This window comes from Manis javanica, chromosome 13 (assembly GCF_040802235.1).
Source record: "Manis javanica isolate MJ-LG chromosome 13, MJ_LKY, whole genome shotgun sequence".
NCBI classification, from domain to species: Eukaryota; Metazoa; Chordata; class Mammalia; order Pholidota; family Manidae; genus Manis; species Manis javanica.
This window is the reverse complement of record NC_133168.1, coordinates 100,793,039-100,811,495: the sequence shown is the minus strand read 5'-3', so window position 1 is coordinate 100,811,495 and position 18,457 is coordinate 100,793,039. Positions and strand designations below refer to the sequence as shown.

General features: G+C 58.8%; 1 protein-coding gene across 2 annotated transcripts; it reads left to right on the top strand.

The window, feature by feature from the left end:
- Nucleotides 1-21: 21 nt before the first annotated feature.
- Nucleotides 22-7,719, top strand: MISP (mitotic spindle positioning). Of its 2 annotated transcripts, none has more exons than XM_073220727.1 (5): nt 22-131; nt 3,142-4,805; nt 5,344-5,471; nt 6,534-6,572; nt 6,952-7,719. In XM_073220727.1, the coding sequence occupies exons 2-5, from the start codon at nt 3,197-3,199 to the stop codon at nt 7,039-7,041; spliced, it is 1,866 nt and encodes a 621-aa protein (XP_073076828.1). In that variant the 5' UTR covers nt 22-131; nt 3,142-3,196; the 3' UTR covers nt 7,042-7,719. The 2 variants fall into 2 exon arrangements, with proteins under 2 accessions (XP_073076828.1, XP_017513358.3); XM_017657869.3 differs by lacking the exon at nt 22-131 and adding an exon at nt 194-1,595.
- The last annotated feature ends 10,738 nt before the right edge of the window (nt 7,720-18,457 follow it).

Here is an 18,457-nt window from a genome sequence, read left to right as displayed (position 1 = left end):
GGGAGGCCCCCGGAGCAGGCTTCTCCCGTCCCCGTCCCCCGGGCACCTCTTCAGCTTGCCCCAGTGCGGCGGGTGGGGGCGCCACTGAGGCCCCTCCTGCGTCTGTGTGCACCTGAGCAGCCCCTGGGCAGGTAAGGCCTGGAGGCGAGGGGGCAGGACTGGCTTTCTCTTTCCCTTGGGTGCCCTAGTGTTCTGTGCCCCGCCTGCCCAGCCTTTGGCTGGGAGACTCAGCCCCCGCCCTGCCCGGATAGAAGGGGCCCCACGGATACCCTCAGCCCCCGGGAAACAGATGGGGCACAGCAGAGGGCGTGTCTGTGGGGGTGGCCCTCTTCACTTCCACCTCACAGTGTGAGCTTGGGGCAGTTCGCTGCTTCGGGCCTTGGTTTCCCCATTGAAGCAGTATAAAGTGCAGTGCATGAGATGGGGGGGGCTCAGGGTCAAGTCACACTGTCCACCCTCTGTCAGGACGCGAAACTTTCTGTGACTCGGTTCCCACATCTGCAGGACAGGGATGAAGGGACCTTTCGGGGTGTCGGCGGGGAACAGCGAGGCCGTGCACCCCAGGTTTTGGTGGTCTGGGCACATGTTGCAAGCCCAAGCTGTAATTCTCGGCCGGGCCCTTTGTCCCAACCTGTCCTTAAATCCTCCCATCCTGAGCAGGCTGGGAGCCCGTTTGATGAAAGAAGATACTAAGGTTCAGAAGGGCCCCATGGACAGCCAGGGGCCGGTCAAGACCAAACCCAGTCCCATGTCCCCTCCAAAGAGACTGACGGAGGGGCCCCATGGCCCCTCGGCCCTGGCAGGTTCCTGGTGCCTTGACCAGCAAGCAGGCTGGATGCACCTGGGCACCCGGGACGGCCCGCTGCCCATTTCAAGGTGCAGTTCCTCCGTCTGTCCATGGACCGGGCCTTGCCCATCCACCAGTGATCTCTGGCGCTTTCGGCATCCCCGTCCAGTACTCTCTGCAGAGGCGGACAGGGGGATTTTCCAAGCTGTGTCGTGTGACATCCCCGTTTCACAGATGAAGGAATGGGCTCAAAGAGGTCAAGTGGATTTGAACCCAGGACCGGCTGAAAGCCCCCAGGACTAGCAAGCCGGGCTGCCCCAGAAGGGGCCTCTCTGGGGGGAGGAGCCCCGTGGGGTGGGCTGAGCCAGTGGCTCAGGTGGGCTTGGGAACTTGCACTCTCCCTCCCCCCAACCAAGAAGCCCCCAGCTGGTTCATGAGCCTGCTGTGTGACCCTGGGCAAGTGACACCCCCTCTCTGAGTGGTGCTGAGAGATGGCGGGAGAGCCAGACAGCAGCTGGAGAGAGGGAGGGGTCAGGGTGAGTTCTGGCTCCACAGGCTGGAGCCACAGGGGCCGAGGGCAGTGCACCGCGGGCATGGTGCCCGCCCTCTGCCCGGCATCATCTTTCTCTTGCCTCCTCTGGACTTTGTGTCCCAGGCCTGGGTGGGGCCTGGGGGAGGTGGTGCACCCGCTCCCCCAGGGTGGGGCCCTGCGCCCTGGCAACCTGCGGGCAGGGCGTCACCCGGGGGCCTCTGGCTCCCGTCAGAGTCAGAGCCGGCTGGGAGGCTGCAGGAGGCTGGGAGCCGACAGGTAAGGCTGAGGGTGCGCGAGCAGAGTCGGCAGGGGCACAAAGCTTGGGCAGGGTGCGGGTCCTGCACAGGGTGGGGGCTGTTTTTGTCTTGGGGGTTCATGTGCCAGTTGGCACAGTCTGCTCACCTATGGGGCCCACGGGATGCAGGGAGGCCCCCCACCCCTACCCCCACCCCATCTCCCTCTGGGCCCAGCTGGGGTCTCGGGCTGGTGGGGGCCTCCCCCTGCTCTGCACCCCTATGGTAGCTCTGCTTCTTACTAGCCCCCACCCAGGGGAGCAGAGGCCCTATCCCTGGACTTGCTGGGACCTCAGCCTTCCCCCAGGGCCTCAGGCCCCCAAGTCCAAGAGCCAGGAGCCCTGACGGCTGAGGGAGGCGCCTGATCGGTATACCTACATACATGGTAGCTCTGCTGGGACGGGGGTCTGAGGCCGAGGACAAGGACCATTTGAGCAGCCACTCTTCCCTTCCTCAGCTGTTAAAAGGCGATACCTAACACTCGGGTGCTGGGCCCGGCACACAGGAGATACTTGGATGACAGGCTCAGCCCAGGGGGCTCCCTGGAGGAGGTGTCCTGCAGGCTGCAGCTATTGAAACCATGAAGGGTCCAGGCAGAGGGAGCTGCAGGAGGGAGGGGGTTTGGGTTTGGAGTTGGGCACCTGAGGAGTTTGGGGGTTTGTGCTGAGGCCAGATGGGAGCTTTGAGTGCCCAGGGCAGGCCAGAAGAACTGCGCCGGGAGCCGTGGAGGTTTGAGAGCAGGTGCAGGATCTTCAGGGAGGAGGCTCCCGGAGCCGTGCTCAGTGGAAACTCGAGCACGGGCGTGGGTGGGGGCTCTGGGGCTCTGGGGCACTGGGTCAGGGTGTGACCCAGAGACTCTGTGGCCGCACCCTGCCCAGCAGGGCAAGGTCCAAGATGTTGCCTAGCCTTTCTGGCGCCGAGGAGGGAGGCTGTCTGGGATGGGACGAGCTGTCCCACGGGGTGGGTGCAGGGGAGAGGTCCGGGATGTGGGAGCCAGGAGACTGGAGTCTCTGCCGGTCACTGCTCCACTCTGGGCTGTGGTTTCCCCGCAGTGGGGCCATCTGTACACGCTGGGTGCAAGAGGTCACAGGAGGAACCTCAGGCTGTGTGCCCTGGGAGAGGAGACACATGCCCTGGTGGGGCTGCCTGGGGACGGCTTCAGTCTGGACACGGCGAGCCAGGCAGGAAGGGCGGCGTGGGAGCAGGGCAGCAGGGGGCTCACCGCCGTGCTGGTCAGACACCGTGGGGCGAGGTCCATGTGTGACCGGATCCCACACTTGGACGCCGTTCTCAGGGCGCTCTGTTGGGTCTGGGGTTGCTCTTGAGCCAGCTGCATCCACCAGCTTCTTCTGACCAGCCTGACAAGCCCCCTGGGAAGAAGGTCCAGTTTTCAGTGTTAATTGCCGTGTCGGGACGTCATGTCCTTGGCCAGGTCGGGTCCCTCACCACCCGAGCCGAGCACAGAGGCCACCCGGCACTTTGAGGGGAAGCTGTGGCCCACTTGTCATGTTTTTCTTCTCCTCCCTCAGCACAACCGGAGCAACTGCACCCTAGTTGCTGGTGGTGCGCTAAGACCCCCAGAACATGGACCGAGTGACCAGATACCCCATCTTCGGCATCCCCCACTCGCCCCGCGTGGCCGCCGATGGTGACACCAGCTACACATTCCAGCTGGTGGACGTGGGGCCCACAGGCAGCGGCTGGGGCCTGGATAAGCCGGGACCAGGTGCCGCCGACTGCGAGGCCCAGCCGGATGTGGTGAAGAAGGGAGCGCCCGGACGCCTGCCCTCTGCTCTTGGCCGGCTGACCCCACGGCCACACTGCACAGAGGTCAGCAAGCATGAGGGGGCAAAAGCCTGCCACCTGGACGCTGGGGATGTGCAGCCCAGGCGGCCATGGGACCTGGAGCAGGAGCGCCAGGCAGTCATCCAGGGCCAGGCGGTCAGGAAGAGTGCCACAGTGGCCACACTCTATGACCGTGGGGAGCCCAGCACCCCCGGCCGACCTCAGCCCTCGCCCCTAGAGGAGAACATGGTCGACGGCGAGCAGATCTGCTTCCTGGCAGCCAGGCAGCAGTTCCTGAGCCTGGAGCAGGCGAGTGTGCAGGCCCCATGTGGGGCCGGGCAGACCCCCAAGGCCGTGAACAGGCCGCCCCTGGCCAACGGGTGTATCATCCCAGCTAAGCCCCGGGGAACGGAGATGGTCATCGTAGAGAAGAAGGGCCAGGCCGTGGACGACCCTGGTTCCCGGCCCGGAGCGGGGTCCCCAGAGCTCCCCAAGGAGACACCCATCGAGCGGGAGATCCGGCGGGCCCGGGAGCGCGAGGCAGAACTCCGAGAGCAGAGGGGCCTACGGCGGGCGGCCGGCCACGAGGAGCTGGTGGAGGTCCACAGCAGGCCGCTGCTGACCAAGGTGAGCCTGCTCGAGACCCCGCGGCGGGAGAGGGGCCGTCCGTACCTCTACGTGCAGCGGGACATGGCGCGGGAGATGCAGCGCGAGGAGGGCCACCGGCGGAAGGGCCTGCGGCCAGGCCAGCCGTCCACGCCGGACGAGGTCTTCGGGGCTCCTCAGCCTGGGCTCCGGAGAGCCCTCAGCTCAGACTCCATCCTCGATCTGGCCCCGGGTGCCAGTGCGGCCGACCCTGCCCCAGAGGTGAGGAAGGTGAACCGCATCCCGCCAGAGACCTACCAGCCGTACCTGAACCCCAGGACCCCCCAGCCGGGATCCCCAGCTTTCCGTGCATACGGCAAGCCCAGTGGCCTTTCTGCAGATGAGGCCAAGGTCGTGGGCTCTCCAGAGGCCGTGTGGTCTCAGAGGCACATCTCCAAATCCTCCAGAAGACCCTCGGACACAACACAGGAGCACTGGAAGCCCCCCCAGGGACCCCTGCAGGCCAACAGGGGTGCCGTGCGTAGGGAGTACTTCCGCCTTCGTCCCCTGCGGTTCCGGGTCCCAGACGTGTCGCAGCAGGCTGAGGCCCCCCGTGTCTGGGCCTGGGAGGTGGCTGGGGCCCCGTCGTTGAGGCTGCAGAGGTCCCAGTCGTCCGAGCTGCTGGAGAGGGAGGTGGAGAGCGTGCTGCGGCGGGAGCAGGAGCTGGCGGAGGAGCGGCGGAACGCGCTCTTCCCCGAGGTCTTCTCCCCACCTCCGGCTGAGGGCTGCGACCCAGACTCCGGAAGTTCATCTGCAGCGTCAGGTGAGGAGGGGTGCTGGGGAGTGGCTGCCTTGCTCAGGGCATCAGAGCTTGGAGCACAGGAAGGCGGGGATGCCAGGAGGGGCTGGTGGCCAGGGGAATCTCTGGGGGACATTGTCCACATCCTCTACCAGCTGGTCTACCTGCATGAGCTGTAGATTTTGGAGAGAGGCAACCCCTTTGCCTTGAGGTTTTGCTTTATGGATTCAGGATGTTATTAGGTGCGTAAAGGTGTGCAGATGTCATATGGTCTTGTGTGATAGCTCCGTTTTGTCCATATGAAACACTCCCCATCACTTTTACTGTTTTCACCTTGTGTGGTCAGCCCATCTGTCTGGCCGGTTTCTCCGGACTGACCATTTTGGTCAATCTGCCCGTTAGCTTTCCCAAACAACTGTCTGCTCATCTGTCTGTCCATTCATCTGCATCCAGCTTCTTGGCCAGAGACTGTGTCTCCCTGGCTGGGGTTTGGCAGATGTTCTGCCCTCAAGGGGCTCTGAGACACCCCCCCCATGCTCCTTGCTTCCCCCTCCACCCACAGGCATCACGGGCAGCTACTCGGTGTCTGAGTCACACTTCTTCAGTCCCATCCAACTGCACTCAGGCCTGGTGTGGACCGCGGAGGCCCCAGCAGAGGCTGCTCCGGGGCAGAGAAAGAAGGAGCTGGGGGTGAGTCCTGCCAGTCTGCCCAGAGGCCTGGCTGAGGTCTGACCCTCACCAGGGCCACAGAGGGCCCAGAGGGATGGCAGAATGCCTGGGTTTGAGTCCTGTCTCCCTCACTGTCCCAAGGGTGACCGTGCCTCTGTGACCTCCACATGGAAGGTGTGGGATAGATAAGTTGCATGTGTGCCCTCAGAAGTCACATAAGCAGGGTCCCCTCTGTGAGGCTGTGCCCCTGAATCAAAGGCTGAGTGACCAGCTCTGCCTGGAGGAAGACAGGGGCAGTTTATCAATATCATCATCATTATTTTTGTGTGTATTTTTGTCATCATCATTGATGGTCGATGTCCACACCACATTTGTGATGTGCTTACCTTCTGCATGCACCACTCCTGTAACACCCTGGACAGAAGTCTTTCACACCCATTTTCAGAGGCAGCTAAGGTCACACATGCCCAAGGTCACACGGCTGTGAGTTCCCGAGCCGGACTTGAATCCAGGCCTGATTCCGTGCCCCACATTTGCAACCACAAGGCCGTCTCCTCCCTGGGCAGGGTATCAGGGACACCACAGAGAATGACACGGTCTCTGACCTTGCCTACCCGGTGCTCACAGACTAGCCTGCTGGTTGGGGCACAGAATGCACTCAGGGACCAGGCCCAAGTCCCAGACCTGCCGCTTGTCCGTTGTGCGATGTTGGGCAAATGCCTGCCACTCTCTGATCCTGTCTCCTCCTCTGTAAAATGAGCATGAGGATGAGAAAAGCCCCTCTGAGCCTTAGAGCATGGGCTGGCTGCATCAAGAGCTCTGTAAACGTCAACTGTCTTTATTATGATGAAGTTTACAAAGAGAAAATAATCACGAACGACGGACTCAGGCCTCACTGAGGGAACAGCATGAGGAACAGCACGGTGGACGGCTTTGAGTTCGGGGTGATCAAGGGGCCCTTGGGAGGACCACAGAGGGCAGAGAATGCCTTCCCTTCTGCCCACGTGGTGGCGGAGTGGGCTGTCCAGGCAGGCTCTGGGGTGGGGCAGGCCTTTTGGACTGACATGTCTTCCTTCCCCGCAGTATGCAAGGGTCAGCACCTCAGACCACATCAACCTGGAGGTGAGTGTGCTCCGGGGCTGCGGACCTGGGTCTTCCCGCCCCCCGACTCGTGTCCCTTGCCCCACGGCGCCTGGGCCATCAGAAGCCCTTCTTGGCGTGGGGGCATCATTGAGCATCTTCTCCATTGCAAGTCTCTGCCTGAGGTGGATTTTACTGTGATCTGCTTTTACCCTGCCATGGGCACAGATCGTGGAAGAGGCCCACCTGCTGCCTCTTTAGATGGTTACGGTTTTGGGGCAGAATGGGCCCAAGGCAAGGGCATTTGCTTTGAGGGGGATGGGCTCGCTTTACCCTGTTCTAGCCCTTTCCTATAAGCTGGCAGTGGGGGGAGATGTCTGTGGACTTAGAACCCCGATGGGGTCTCTGTCTCCTCCTGTAGGTCCTGGAAGCCACGCGGGTGACCCGGCACAAGAATGCCATGGCAGAACGCTGGGAAGCTGGCATCTACACCAGCAAAGACGAGGACTGAGCCTGGGGGTTGGGGCTCTCTGTTCCTGCACTGCCCTGACCCTGGGGGAAACAGCCAAGATCCTACCGAGCCCCACACCTTGGGGAAAGCCCCCCCACTCAGATCCACCACCCAGAACCACAAATCATAATCACATGCCAACAATCCCAAGGGCAGGTGCGCTTTTAGACGCGAGGGTTTTCTTTCCCATGTTCATTTTCCTGGAGAAATTGTTCTGCTTGCTGGGTTTACAGCTGGGGATGCAATGGGACCTCTGTCTATTCTGCTTCTAAGACTTTTTCAAACACTCTTGAACCCAAAGAGGAAGACCAGCTACCACCTGCAGATGTCATTGTTTCTGCTGGTCCAAGGGCCGAGGGCTGGTTAGGAGGAGGCACGGGTCCTGGACCTTGAGGAGCTGCAGGTCTGAAGGGGGTGACACTGGGCACCCCACCCTGAGAAGTCCCGATCTGAAAGGGGTGACCGGCCCCACTCCAACCCTGGGACACCAGTCTGAGGGAGAAGGCCCAATCTCCATGGCATGTCCAGCCACACTCTGGCGTGAGGTCCCATGGATGGCACCCCCAACCTGGCAGAGCAAAGTCTCAATTTGGGGCAGAAAAGGGTCCTGCTTCCCAGACTGCTTGTCTGCATCCCCCATGGAATAAAACATGAGGGAGCTGCCCGTCCCCTCCATAAGCCTCATTGCCCTGGTGACCTTGCTGCTCCCACTGGGCTGTCATTCGCATCCCGGGGTGTGCACGCAGTGGATGCTCACCACTGGCCACGTGAGCGAGTGACTCTCCCCATTGGGCCGGTGCCTCCCACTGCAGCAGGCCCCCCTCGATTGCTAACTGAGGAGCTAATTATGCTGCTGCTGAGTCCCAGCCCTTCTGGCTTCAGGAAAGGTGGGGTGGCCACCGGCCGGGCTCCACGCGTGTATCAGGCAGGCAGCCGGGAGACCAGATCATTCTGGGCAGGAGTGTGGGCACTAAACCCAAATCCTAGCCTGGCAGCCGCATGTGGCCTTGGTGCACCTCCCTGCACAGTCAGACGGGCTCGCACACATGGGGGCGCCAACCCCTGACTGGGTTGCTGATGGTGGCCCCCGACTGACCTCGGCCACAGGCTCCCTGACACTGCTGGTGAGGCTGGTGATAGACCATCCTCGGGTCTCCTCCCTCTGAGACACTAAAATGCCTTGAGGTTTTAAGAATCCTTCCTGAAGATGCCTGCAAGGCTGCAGGGACAAGGGCCCAAATAGCTGGGGCGGGGGCAGGGCCTGGCCGAGGGTGGGCTGGGGCACTGGAGGAAGTGGGGCCGGGCTGCATGGGGCACACAGAGACCATCCGAGGGAGGGGGCAGAGCCCTGGCCCCAGGAGAGCCTGGGCCTTGCAGAGCGCCCGTCGGTGGCCACAGTTGGCCTCTCTCTGGGGTTGGCAATCCTGTCCCAGCCCCTGGAACCAAATGAGGGACCCGGCCCCTTCAGGAAGGCGTCTCAGGGGCCCAGAATGTATCCCACCTGCGATGAATCCCGTGCTCCACATCCTCCCTGGTGCCCGCAGCCATCCTTCCATCCCTCTGAGGACCTGGGAGCCCCAGCCGCTGCCGTGACATCACCACAAACGTGGCTTGAAATGACACATTTGTCATCCCGTGTTCTGGGGTCAAAGGTCCTAAATCCAGGCGGGCAGGGCCGGCTCCTTCAGGGGCCCCGGGAGAACCGTGTTCCCCTCTTCCAGCTTCTAGAGACGCCAGGGCCCCTCCTCCACCTGCACCCTCGGCAGGGCCGTGCCTTCCCGTCTCTCTGACCCTGACCTGCCCCCTTCATAGGGACCCTTGTGAGGACCGTGAGTCCCGGCAACCCAGGCCACCCCCATCTCAGGGGCCTTGACTATCCCCTCTGTGAGTCCCTCTGCCACATGAGGGGACACGTCAGTTCCTGGACTGGCATGGGGTCGCCTTTGGGGTCACTGCCTGGCCACTCCACAGGGTCTTGCTCTCTTTCCAGTTCCCCCCCATCCTGTCTGCTCAGGGTACCCAGGACTGTGACAGGGGCTGTGTCCTGCACGCAGCTGGGCCAGGAAGCCAAGGGCTGGCTCCCCCGTGACCCCTTCACCAACTCCCGGCCTGGCTGTGCTTCTCTGCCCCAGGCTGAGCTGTGGAGGGATGTGTGTGTAAGTCGTCAGGTTCAGAAGTGCCCCTGCCACTGAACCTCCACAAGAACATCTCTTGCAGGCCCAGCTCCCGGGGGGTCCGGGGACACCTTCTGACGCCAGAAGGCCGCTCGCATCTAGCCTGTGAATGTTCCCGGAGAAGCCCCAACCCTAACCCTAACCAAGTGCCAGGAAGGAGTGTCCACCCCAGCGTGGGCTGCGGCCAGCACCCCCACGGGCAAGCCCCATCTCAGCAACCATGTGGGCACTTGCCCCACACTCACACCGGGTCATCCCAGGCCAGAGCCTGGGGCAGAGAGCTGGGGTGGGGGGCCCGTCCGGCTCTTTATTCCTGTCCCTCTGTCCCTCTCTCTGCCCTTCTCTCTGTCTCTGTCCCTCTGTCCCTGCCTCAGGCTCCCCCACATACTCTCCTAGTCCCAAGTCCTGCCCTGCCCTCAGCTGATTTTGTTTCTCGGGGCGGGGCCGGAAAACTCAGAAACAGGAAGCTACGTCCAGCTGTGCTGACAGGAGCCTGTGGCGGCAGGTCTGGCCCCTCTGTGAGGGCTCCCCACCCCCCGCCTGGCTCCAGCCCACCACCCTGATGGCTAGATGTGGGAGCCGCAGGCCGCCCTCCACGACCCCCTCTCCAGGGCAGCCCCTGCCCAGCCAGCCCCCTGCAGTGTGCGGGCCTGAGATGGGGGAAGGGTTCCTGGTCTGTGGTGGCTCCGGCCCTGCCCTTGGCTCAGGAGGGGGCAGGAAGGACCACAGAGCAGAGCCCGGGGGCCCTGCTGTTGCTCTAGATGCCCGTGACCTGCCTGGGCCCTCCGGGTGGGGCCTGCACAGCGGGAGCACCCTGCCCCCGCCCAGGAGCTGGGGACCGTGTGTCCCCCACCCCGCACCGTCAGGTGGTGCGGTGAGGCCTGTGGGTGCATGACAGCCGCGTCCCCACCCCACCCTGCGTCCCTGAATGCAGTCGGGAGGCAGACCTGTGTTTCAGCCTAACTGACCTGCACCTGCACGAAACCAGGACAGAGTCCTTAGTTAAACAGAACGACTTGTGACCAGCAATTCTACTGGGTCTAAACCCCAAAGAACTGAATTGAGGGACAGAAAAAGATGCTTGTGCACAAATATTCAGAACAGCACAATTTGCAGCAGCCAAAAGGTGGGAACAACAGCGTCCGTCAAGGGATGAACCGATACACACAGAACAGTCCATGCAGACTGGAATATCGCTCAGCCACAAAAAGGAAGACTTCTGACACCTGTACAACGTGGACGGACCTCGAGGACACCGCACTCAGTGACATAAGCCGGACACTAAGGACAGACCCTGTCCGATCCCGCTCCTAGGCAGTTCTGAGGGGAGCCCCATCCACAGAGACAGAAAGTGGGTGGTGGGGCCCGGGGTGGGGAGTGTTCCATGGGGACAGAGCTTCCGTTTGGGCAGATGGAAAGTTCTGGAGACGAAGGGCGGGGGCAGCTGCACGACGTGTGAATGAGCTTCATGCCCCCCTCTGTGCACTTAGACGTGGTTAGGATGGTGAATTTATGTTGACAGTTTTTAAAAACCAAGAGAAAATGTATTTGCCTCTTTTAAGGAATAAGAAAGCCCTTGGGAACCACCCGGGGAGTACCTATAATTTTCGGGCTTAAAAAGGGTTAGATATGCCCTAAAACAGTACAATGTCCTCCTTGAGATTCATGATCTGTCTGGACCATGAGCTCGGAGAGGCCAAAAGTGTGACTGGTGGAAATGTCTGTGTTTTTTTATGATTCGCTTTTACTTTAATTCTTTTAATGAGGCAGAGAAAGAGAATTCTATCCAGCTGCCAGGCTGACGTCCCAAAAGGCACTCAGTGAGCGGTTTAAGTGAATTCTTAGTGGAATTTGCAAGCAGGGGAGGCGGGGGGAGGTCTGTGTGGAAAGTCGGAGTGGACGCTCAGGGTGAAATGGAGACGGACGTGACCCTGGTGTGCTGCACATTAGACGCCTTGTCGGTGGGTCCCTGGCGGCCCCCCGTTCTTTCGTGCAAGGGGGTAGATATTCTTTCCTGGTTCTGTCCCAGCTCAGTGTATTATGATCTGGGAAGGGAGAAGAACTCTCTCCTAGACCATTAGAAAGGCGAGTTTCTAACTAAAAGTCCCCCACCTACTCCCTCCCTCACGGGTCTGCTTCTAGGCATGTTTCCACATCCTCATCTTCTCCTTGGGAGAATCACTCTTATTTAATCAACTCCTGCAGGACCGTGGGGCGTTCAGGATGAAAATCCTGGAGCCGGGCCGGCCGCCTCCACTCCGGGGCTCGCCGGCTGTGTGTATCTGTCAGCGTTTGCTGAGTAACAACCTCTCCACCAGAGTGGCTTCCACAGCAGCTGCTTCCGAGCTCACGATTCCAGACTCGGCTCTGCGGGGCCCACCCACAACCAGCTCTGGGGGGTCTTGGGGGAACCCTCACTCCCACATCTGGAGCTGGGGCTGCTGTTGGCAAGGATGTAGGCAGGGGCAGGTTGTAAGATAAAATTCAGGACACCCACTTCAGTGTGAATTCCAGACCAACCAGGAATGACATTGTAAGAATAAATATGCGCCATGCAGTGTTTGGGACACACTTATGCTTAAAAGAAATCACTCTCTGTTTATCTGAACGTCCAAATGTCTGTTTTTATTTGCTAACTCTGGCAGTGGGGCAGGCCGTACTGATCAGGAAAACGGGCAGGCACCTGGGCCCAGTGGTTGCATGTCCAGCCGCGACACTCGGGGACAGGCTGGCACTCGAACGCCTCCTGGACAGGGAGGTCTCGGTGTGAGGGAGAAAATAGGGAAACAGTCCACATGCCCCCCATATGAAGAGAAACTGCTCTCACCACGTGGGATGCCCAGTGATCTTCCTGGGAAAGAGGTGGGTCCAGTTCCATTAGGTGAGGATGTATTATTCTCAAGCTCTGATTGTTGACTGAAAAAACGTGCAGGAACTTAAATCACAGAGAGAACTGCACTGTCATGTCACCCCGTAGACGGTGTCCGTGTTCACTGAGGCGGGTCTAGACTAGAGCACATGTAGCGCAGAAGTGGGCTTGGAGAGTGAGAGGACAGAAGGAGCTTTTTGGCTTTACCTGGAAATTTAACTCTCAACAGTTGGAGTGCGTTTGTGTGTAGCTTAAGAACAGGATGTTGGTTATTGTGGGAACGGACCTGTGGTGGAGATGGCTGTGTTGGTCAGCTACTGCCACATGACGAGCTAACACACACTTAGCTGCTTCCAGCAGCACCCATTTATCTTCTCACAGTTTCTGAGGGTGATAAGTCCAGCCCAGCGTGGCTGGGTTCTCTGCTCAGGGTCCCACAGGGCTGCAGTCAAGACGCCGGCCGAGCTGCCTTCTTATCTGAGGCTCCACTGGGGAAGGGGTCCTAAGCACCTGTGAGTGTTGGCAGGATTATTTCTTACACTGTAGGGCTGAGATCCCAGCTTTCTTGCTGTGTCCCCCTGGCCTGTGCCATGTGCCCCCCCTCCACACACAGCCTATGGCTGTTGGCTTCACCCAGCCCAGATCAGGTCAGGTCCACCCAGAGTGGTCTCCCTTTAGATTAACTCAGAGTCAACTGATTTGGGGACCTTAATTATGTCTGGAAAAGCCCTTCGCCTTTACCAAATAACATTCTTCTCAAGGGGCTTACATAGGATATGTCACTAGGGGCAGTTTTGGGGCCCCCGTGTATTTGGGGGAACCTAGAGTAGGGTTCAGGGCATGGGCTCTGGTGGGAAAGACTGGATTCAGATCTCATCCCCAGGTCCAACCACTGGGTTGCCTTAAGTTAACCAGCCATTTCACCTGGCTGAGCCTCGGTTTCCCTGGCAATAAAGGGGAGGTAGCCTACCCACCTGAGGGCTGATGGGCAGGTGAAACCCCTGAGAACCCCTCACCTTGGAGGCCCCGCCGAATTCAGAGCACAGACTTCTCTTCCTTGGCCAGCAAGGTTTCAAGTTTTGGAGAACATACCAAATTTAAAAACCAAGCTATCTTAATACAAGCGTGGATCATTTCCCTTGGGCAGCCCCCCATCTCCAGCCAGGCCGGAATGGGGCAGCATCCACCCTTCAAGCAGGCCCCGGGCCTGAGGTCCCTCTGACCGGGCTCACCGGCAGGGGGGCAGGGGCTGTAGCTCACAGCAGGCTGGGCCCCAGCAGATGCTTTGGAGGGATTTGTGACACTGTTCCTCCAGTTTCCACTTCCAAAGAGGAGTAAAAAGAACTGTAATTAAATAAAAATTTGCAGTGGCCCTGCTGAGAGCAGTTTTAAAAAAATAAATCCTCCTTTGCATCTTTTCAAGTATTCAAGTCCGTACGGCCTCCCTCCTCCCAATTACCTTTCAGTCTGCAAACAGGGGGGTCACACCTTTCCAGTGGGAGTGAGGTTTGGCTTAAAACCTGGGCCTGAGATCTGAGGCCATTTGCAGGGCCCCCGGTGCCCACTTTGCAAATGTAGTTCCTGTTGTGGGCAAAATAGGGTTGCCCCAAGCTCATATTCGCCCCGCACCTAAGAATGTGAAGCCACTTGGGAACAGGGTCCCTGTGGGTGTCAGTTATGTTCATGAGGTCATCCTGGCTGGGTCGCTACCAGGGCTAGCCGTTCCTTGTACACTTATCCAAGCTGTGGGTGCTTCTACGCGGCTTTCAGCACCTGCAAGGCCTCTCCACACGGAGCGCGGTGTCCTAGAGCCAGCCCTGGAGCTCCAGACCCCCTGGCGTCTAATTTGGGCTTAGAGATTTCATGACCTCAGGGTTCCACAATAGGGAGGCTCAAAGCAGAAATTTACACACACACACACACACACACACACACACACCTTCTGGAGGCCAGATGTCCAAAATAAGTGTCCCCAGGCTGAATCAGGGTGTGGCGGGGCCCTGCCTCAGATCTCTGTCTCTCATAAGGACACTGTGGCATTGAGGGCCCACCCAGGTAATCCAAGACAATGTCCCATCTCAAGACCCTTAGTCACATCTGCAAGACCCTTTTCTGAATGAAGAGACGTTTATGGGTTCCTTAGAGTATCTAATATCTTCGGGGTCCAGTACACAGCCTATCACTGGGCACGTGGAAAGGCCCCCAAACCACGTTGCGTGAGGACATGTGACATCCATGTCCACATGTCCTCATAAAACTAACATTCTAAGTGATGAGGAGGCATTGCAGCTCTAGAGATTAAAATATCGGTGGGTCTCACAGCAGCTTAGCTTCGGTGAATTTCGGTATCTCATTTCATCCCGTCTTCCCCCCAGGAGGGGTTTCTCAGATGGGGCGATGAGAAGTTGGGGTCGCACAGCAGACAGTGGGGGTCACACAGAGGGTAGTAGGGGTCACACTGTGGGCAGTTGGGGTCACACAGCAGGCAGTGGGCCTGAAGCTGGATTTGGCCGTGGTCAAGAGACTTTCTAAAGCAAACTCAATCCAAACCGGCTTTGGCAAAACCAAGATTTCCTGGTTTGCGTAACTGAACATTGAAGTAGGACCAGCTTCAGGCTCAGCTGGTACCAGGCCCCAAAAAAGGCTTTAGGGGTTCCTTCGCCAGGTTAAGAGCCCTGGGTTCAAGCCCCAGCTCTGCCCCGAGTGACCATGGGCAAGGCCCATGCCTTCTCCTAGCCTGGAGGGGGCCGCATCACGAGAGTTCCCAGGCACCAGGTGCAGAATCGGTGCTGAAAAAATGTTGGTTCTTGTTGCTATTGACCTAGTAAATAAATAAACCCTTGCTTGCTACACAACCAGGAGGAACTCACGCAATTTCCTGGTTCGAGGCTGAAAGAGCAAACGCCCGCTGCCACCAGAGGGCAGCAAATCACTCACTAACAATGCGGCGCCAGCCCTCAGCCGCCCCAGAGAAATACCTCGACTTGCTCTTTGGGGATCCCATTCCTGCCAGACGCATTCCCAGCACCCCTTCGGCGTCCAGATGGGAGCAAACGCAGCCACCGCCCCACAAAACACCCCTAGGCTGGTGGAGGCAGCAGAGAGGGGACCGGAGAGAGAGCTTCACCAAGACACGTGTGACTGAGGAAACCGCGTACCCTCTATAGTGTTTTTATGTGTTGAAAATCTTTCGATAGATTTTTTTTCCCTAGAACATTAATTGAAAACATTGAGAAGTAGGTGTATTAAAACTGTTACAGCATTAGTTTAGCCTTAAATATGTATGCATATATATATATGTTTAAAAAAAAATTATACTGCAAACAGAACTTAAAATTTTGTCCCGAGTTCTATCCCTGCGCTCTTTCCTGTGTTGGTTTCCTGCTTGTGATCAGCTATGTGTCCCCACAGATGGCTTGGCTGGCAAAGAGCCTGTGACCTTCAGAGAACCCCGGGGGTAGGACGGGGAAGCTTACAAGGGACCCACTGCACTTCTCTCTGCCCCCACAGCCTTCTAGGGCTCCCCATGGCCAGCGGCCACAGCACAGTCTCCAAGCCATGCATTTTGTTCAAGCCCCCATCCTTTCCACCGCCCTCCCCTCCACCCTCCTGGACCAGCGGGACTCTTGTCTGTCCTGCCCACGGCTGCCAAATGGTACCTGTGGACGACCAGGCTCCCACCTTCCTGGGGTCAGAGCCCAAATCCTCCCCGCAGCTCCCCAGGCCCTGCACAACCCACCCATCACTCTGCTCCAAGGGCCCCCTCACTGCTCCCCCAACACGCCAGTCCCGGTGCTGCCCAGGGCCTTTGCACAGCTCTGCTCTGCACCTGGACACCCTTCCCAGATGCCCTCAAACGCCCCCTGGTCCCTACAGGTCTTCGCTTGGCCCCCTCTTACCACGGGGTGGCTGCTTGGAAATACTGCTGGAGAACCAGCGGCACACAGAGGCTTCACACAGACCTGACTCCTCTCCCAGGTGGGACACCAGGCCCCCGGGAAGCCTCCTGCAGCACCCAGGTTACAGAATCACAGGCCAACCTGCGGGGGGCCTGGGCTTGCACCGGGAGCTGAGGCCGTCTCTGATCTCACAGGATAAAAAGAGGCCACCTGGTGCCAGCCCAGAGGCCCACACGCAGCAGGTGTCTGCAACCCCCAAGGGCTGCCCTCCACCTGGCTCCAGGTATGGGGCCTCTCCGTGTCTCTCCCCCATCTGTCTACAGAGGTGAGGTTTCCACCCCAGCCCTGGGGAGGCCTGGGGCCAGTCCCTGACCAGTGAAGGGCAGCAGGGTGACCCAGAGCTGGCCCCCAGGAGCAGACCAAGTGGAAACTGCTCAGGAGACAGACCCTGTGGCCCCAGGCGGGGGGCCAGCCCCCTCCTCTGATGGGCTGGTCACTCTGGGCAAGTGGCTGAGCCCCTCTGTGCCTCGTCTGGGAACTGGGGCCGATCATGGTATGCAGAGTGATGAAGGCCTCGGTGGGGGGAACTCTTTCCAAAGGGTCCTCCCCTTTTGCGTTCCCAACAGTGGGTTCAAGAGTTCCATTGCTCCGGGTCTGGCCTGCCCTTGACGCTGGACTCTAGGTCAGTGTCAGCTGCTCGTGGTGTGCAGGGCACCTCACAGGAGCTTGGACCTGCACCTCCCCAAGGACTGGCCCCATCCAGTATGTCATCAGCCACTTGGTATCCGTCTTCAGGACCTGCCCTTCAAGGCTTTGGCCCATTTACTTCAACTGGGCTGTTTGGTTTTGTCATTGATTTGCTAGTGATCTTTACATATTACAGACCTGAGTCCTTCGTAGGATTATGCACTGCAAGTATCTTCCCCCAATCTGTGCTTTGCCTTTTGACTCCCCTAATGGGGTGTTTGGACAAACCAGCTTGTTTAAAGTAAAATGCTAACTGTTTTAATTAGAAATGAATTTTATAGGCAAGGAGGCTCCATGCATGAGTCATCAAGGGGACAGTTTGCCAACAGTAGCATCAGCTTTTCCACGTGCAGGGTGGAGGGAAGGAGCTGGTTTCATTCACAGATAAAGAGACCAAGTTCCCAGAAGCACCCTGACTTGTGCCAGGTCACCTGGGGCAGCAGATTCACTCTGTGCTCCACCCCTGACTTATGTAGATGCTTAGGGGGGTGTTGCTGGAAGATGCATCCCTGGGCCTACATTACGGTATTTCTGAGCCTATCCGCAAGTTTGGCATGAAACCGTCAATGTGAAGTTACAAAACCTCGTTTACTGCCAAGTCAAATGGAAAGGGCTGGGGACGGGAGGTCGCTGTTTATGTCTTGTCCGTCTGGCTGGCGGCCTCACTAGGTCAGTTGTTACTGTAACCACATGGTGTGGATGAGAACGTGGCCACCTGCAGGGGCTCCTGGAGGACCTGTGTCCAGGGTGGGAACCAGGGGCTATGCTGGGCCCTCCCTTTCTGTCCGCTTGGGCCTTTTATCTCTTTCCCCAGGGCATGGGGTGCCGGGCCCTGCCAGAGTGGGCAGCCAGAAGCGTGAGGTCCCCCCAGGGCCATCGGTGCCCAGGCTTTCTGGGCATTATGCACTTGTGGGTCTCACATTTTTACTCCCGGCTATGTGCCCAAAGAATTAAAAATAGGTGTTCAAACAAAAACCTGTACATGGGTGGTACAACAGCGTAGGTCACACCACGGTCAAAAGGTGGAAACACCCAACAGGTGAGCAGACAGACACACACGTGTGTCTCCCCACACGGAGCATCCCTCAGCCATGAAGAGGAGCAGAGCCCCGACACGAGGCACACGTGGACGGACCCTGAACGCATGGTGCTCAGTGAGAGACGCCAGACACACAGGCCGCATGCTGTGTGACCCCGTTCCTGTGACACGTCCCCAGCAGGCGAATCCACAGACAGATGTGGGCCCGTGGGGGCCGGGGGCTGGGGAGGCGGTGGGAGGCCTGCTAAGGGGACGGGCTCTTCTGGGGGTGGTGAAATGTTCTGGAACTGGGCAGGGGTGGTGGGTGCACAGCTCTGTAAACATCCCAGAAACCCTTGAGTTGTACAATTTATTTTTTCTGCATAATTTAAAAGTATATCTTTACTAGTCTTCTACACAAATCAATTTACACGCTACAGAGAGTATAATTTTAAGAAATCTGTTCCAGCTCCCCATCTCAGGCTATCCCACCCACGTTTTTGTTTCCATCGGATAAATACCCGGAAGTGGACTTACTGGGTGATGCGGTATTCCCGTTTTCAGTGTTCTGAGGAGCGTCCGTACATATTCCACGGTGGCTGCACCGGTTTACATTCCCGCCATCTGTGCACAAGGAGTTCCCCTTCGCCGCATCCTCGCCCACACGGGCCTCTCTTGTCCTTCTGATAAGCAGCTGCGACGACAGGCG

Bases quoted from the DNA above. Each gene is read 5' to 3' on its own strand.
- MISP (XM_073220727.1), top strand. From the start codon at position 3,197: ATGGACCGAGTGACCAGATACCCCATCTTCGGCATCCCCCACTCGCCC. The intron at 5,472-6,533 runs GTGAGTCCTGCC...CCTTCCCCGCAG, and splicing joins AGAGAAAGAAGGAGCTGGGG to TATGCAAGGGTCAGCACCTC. The intron at 6,573-6,951 runs GTGAGTGTGCTC...CTCCTCCTGTAG, and splicing joins CAGACCACATCAACCTGGAG to GTCCTGGAAGCCACGCGGGT.